Source organism: Nuphar pumila, chromosome 6 (genome assembly GCF_984573655.1).
Source record: "Nuphar pumila chromosome 6, dmNupPumi1.hap1.1, whole genome shotgun sequence".
Taxonomy (NCBI): Eukaryota; Viridiplantae; Streptophyta; class Magnoliopsida; order Nymphaeales; family Nymphaeaceae; genus Nuphar; species Nuphar pumila.
Genome location: NC_143254.1, coordinates 12,453,967 through 12,455,347, shown reverse-complemented (window position 1 = coordinate 12,455,347; position 1,381 = coordinate 12,453,967). Strand labels below are relative to the sequence as shown.

The window sequence follows — 1,381 nt, the reverse complement described above, 5'->3', positions numbered from 1 at the left end:
AAAGCAACAGGAGAGAGAGAGAGTCCATCGACGGGAAAAAACGAGATTCCGTAGGATTCCGTCCGAAACCAAAGCAACGGGAGAGAGTGTGTGTGTTCATTGACGGGAAAAAACGAGATTCCGTTGGATGCCGTCAGAAACCAGAGAGAGAGAGAGAGAGAGAGAGAGAGAGAGTTCATCGAGGGAAAAACGAGATTCCGTCCGAAACCAAAGCAAGTGTGTGTTCATTGACGGGAAAAACGAGATTCCGTCTGATTCCGTCGGAAACCAAAGCAACAGGAGAGAGAGAGGTCTCCGGCCGAGCTATTGCCGGAGTCAGCATCGTGCAGAGGCCGAGAGGAGGTCAGCGAGCGCGCTCATGACCCTCACCTGCATCTCCAGAGCTGCGATGTAGTCGGTCGCCTCCTCGATGAGCGCCGGAGCGGCGAGCTTCCGTCCTCCGGGGATGAGCCCCCCGAGCGTCCTCAGCCGGTTGCCCACCGCTGCCCCACCGTGATCATCCCCTCCTCGGTTTCGCTTCGGCGGAATCCAGCGGATCTCCGCCGGAGATGGCGAGGGCTCCATCTTGGCCGCTCTTCGGCGGACCGAGACGCCCCGAATCTGCCGCCACTGGAACCGCCCCCTGCGCCGGCGCCACCTCGCAAGGATCGCCCGGCTCCACCGCGACTCCCCGCGAGCGGTCATCGCCAGGGCGGAGTCGGCAGCCTCCTTGACGACCAGCGTCCTGGAGACTCCTGCTGCCGGAGCGGCGGTCCGTCCGACGGATCGGAGCGCCCTCAAAAGCCTCCGAGTGTAGCTACTCCGTTCGGGACCCGTGCTCCATCGAGAGCTCCCTGCCAACGAGTCGCCCCATCCGGCGACTTCCGCGTCGCATTCCGCCGGCTTCGGTGGAATCTGGTCCGTTGAAGAGTTTTCCTGCGTCATCACCGGCGAGGCTCTTTTGAGAGAGAGAGAGAGAAAGAGAGAGAGAGAGAGAGCTACGCGGCGTGGCTTCAAAATCCGTGGACAGTGAGGGGTTTCGGTATATATAGCGTCGGACTTTGACGGCGACTGCGCCGGCGCCGTTTAGGTGCTGAACTCAAATGACGGTACTGCCCTTGATCTGAGTGACCAATGACCAATGTCTTAGTAAACTGCTGAGGTACCAATAGGCTTTGGATACTTCCGTATCCAAATTGGCATCCTTATCACATCACGCCCCCCGCTATTTCCTCAACGACCCCAATGTCCTTTACCCGTTTTTAACGATTTCTAAAATGAAACGACCTCTCTCTCTTTCTCTCTCTCACACACACGATTGGGCGTAACAGTAGATGCCCAATCTTAATGAGACGCGGTCTATGACCGCCACTAAATGTATGTAGAAAAATGAGATTTAGTA

At 57.3% G+C, this 1,381-nt stretch overlaps 1 protein-coding gene across 1 annotated transcript; it reads right to left on the bottom strand.

Annotated features, from left to right (window-relative positions):
* Positions 1–315: 315 nt before the first annotated feature.
* Positions 316–924, bottom strand: LOC149833988 (transcription factor bHLH150-like). Its single transcript, XM_090009252.1, has one exon. It carries the CDS (start codon positions 922–924, stop codon positions 316–318), a length of 609 nt encoding a protein of 202 aa, XP_089865378.1.
* Positions 925–1,381: the final 457 nt, after the last annotated feature.

Coding starts and splice junctions, on each gene's coding strand:
- LOC149833988 (XM_090009252.1), bottom strand. CDS start 924: ATGACGCAGGAAAACTCTTCAACGGACCAGATTCCACCGAAGCCGGCG.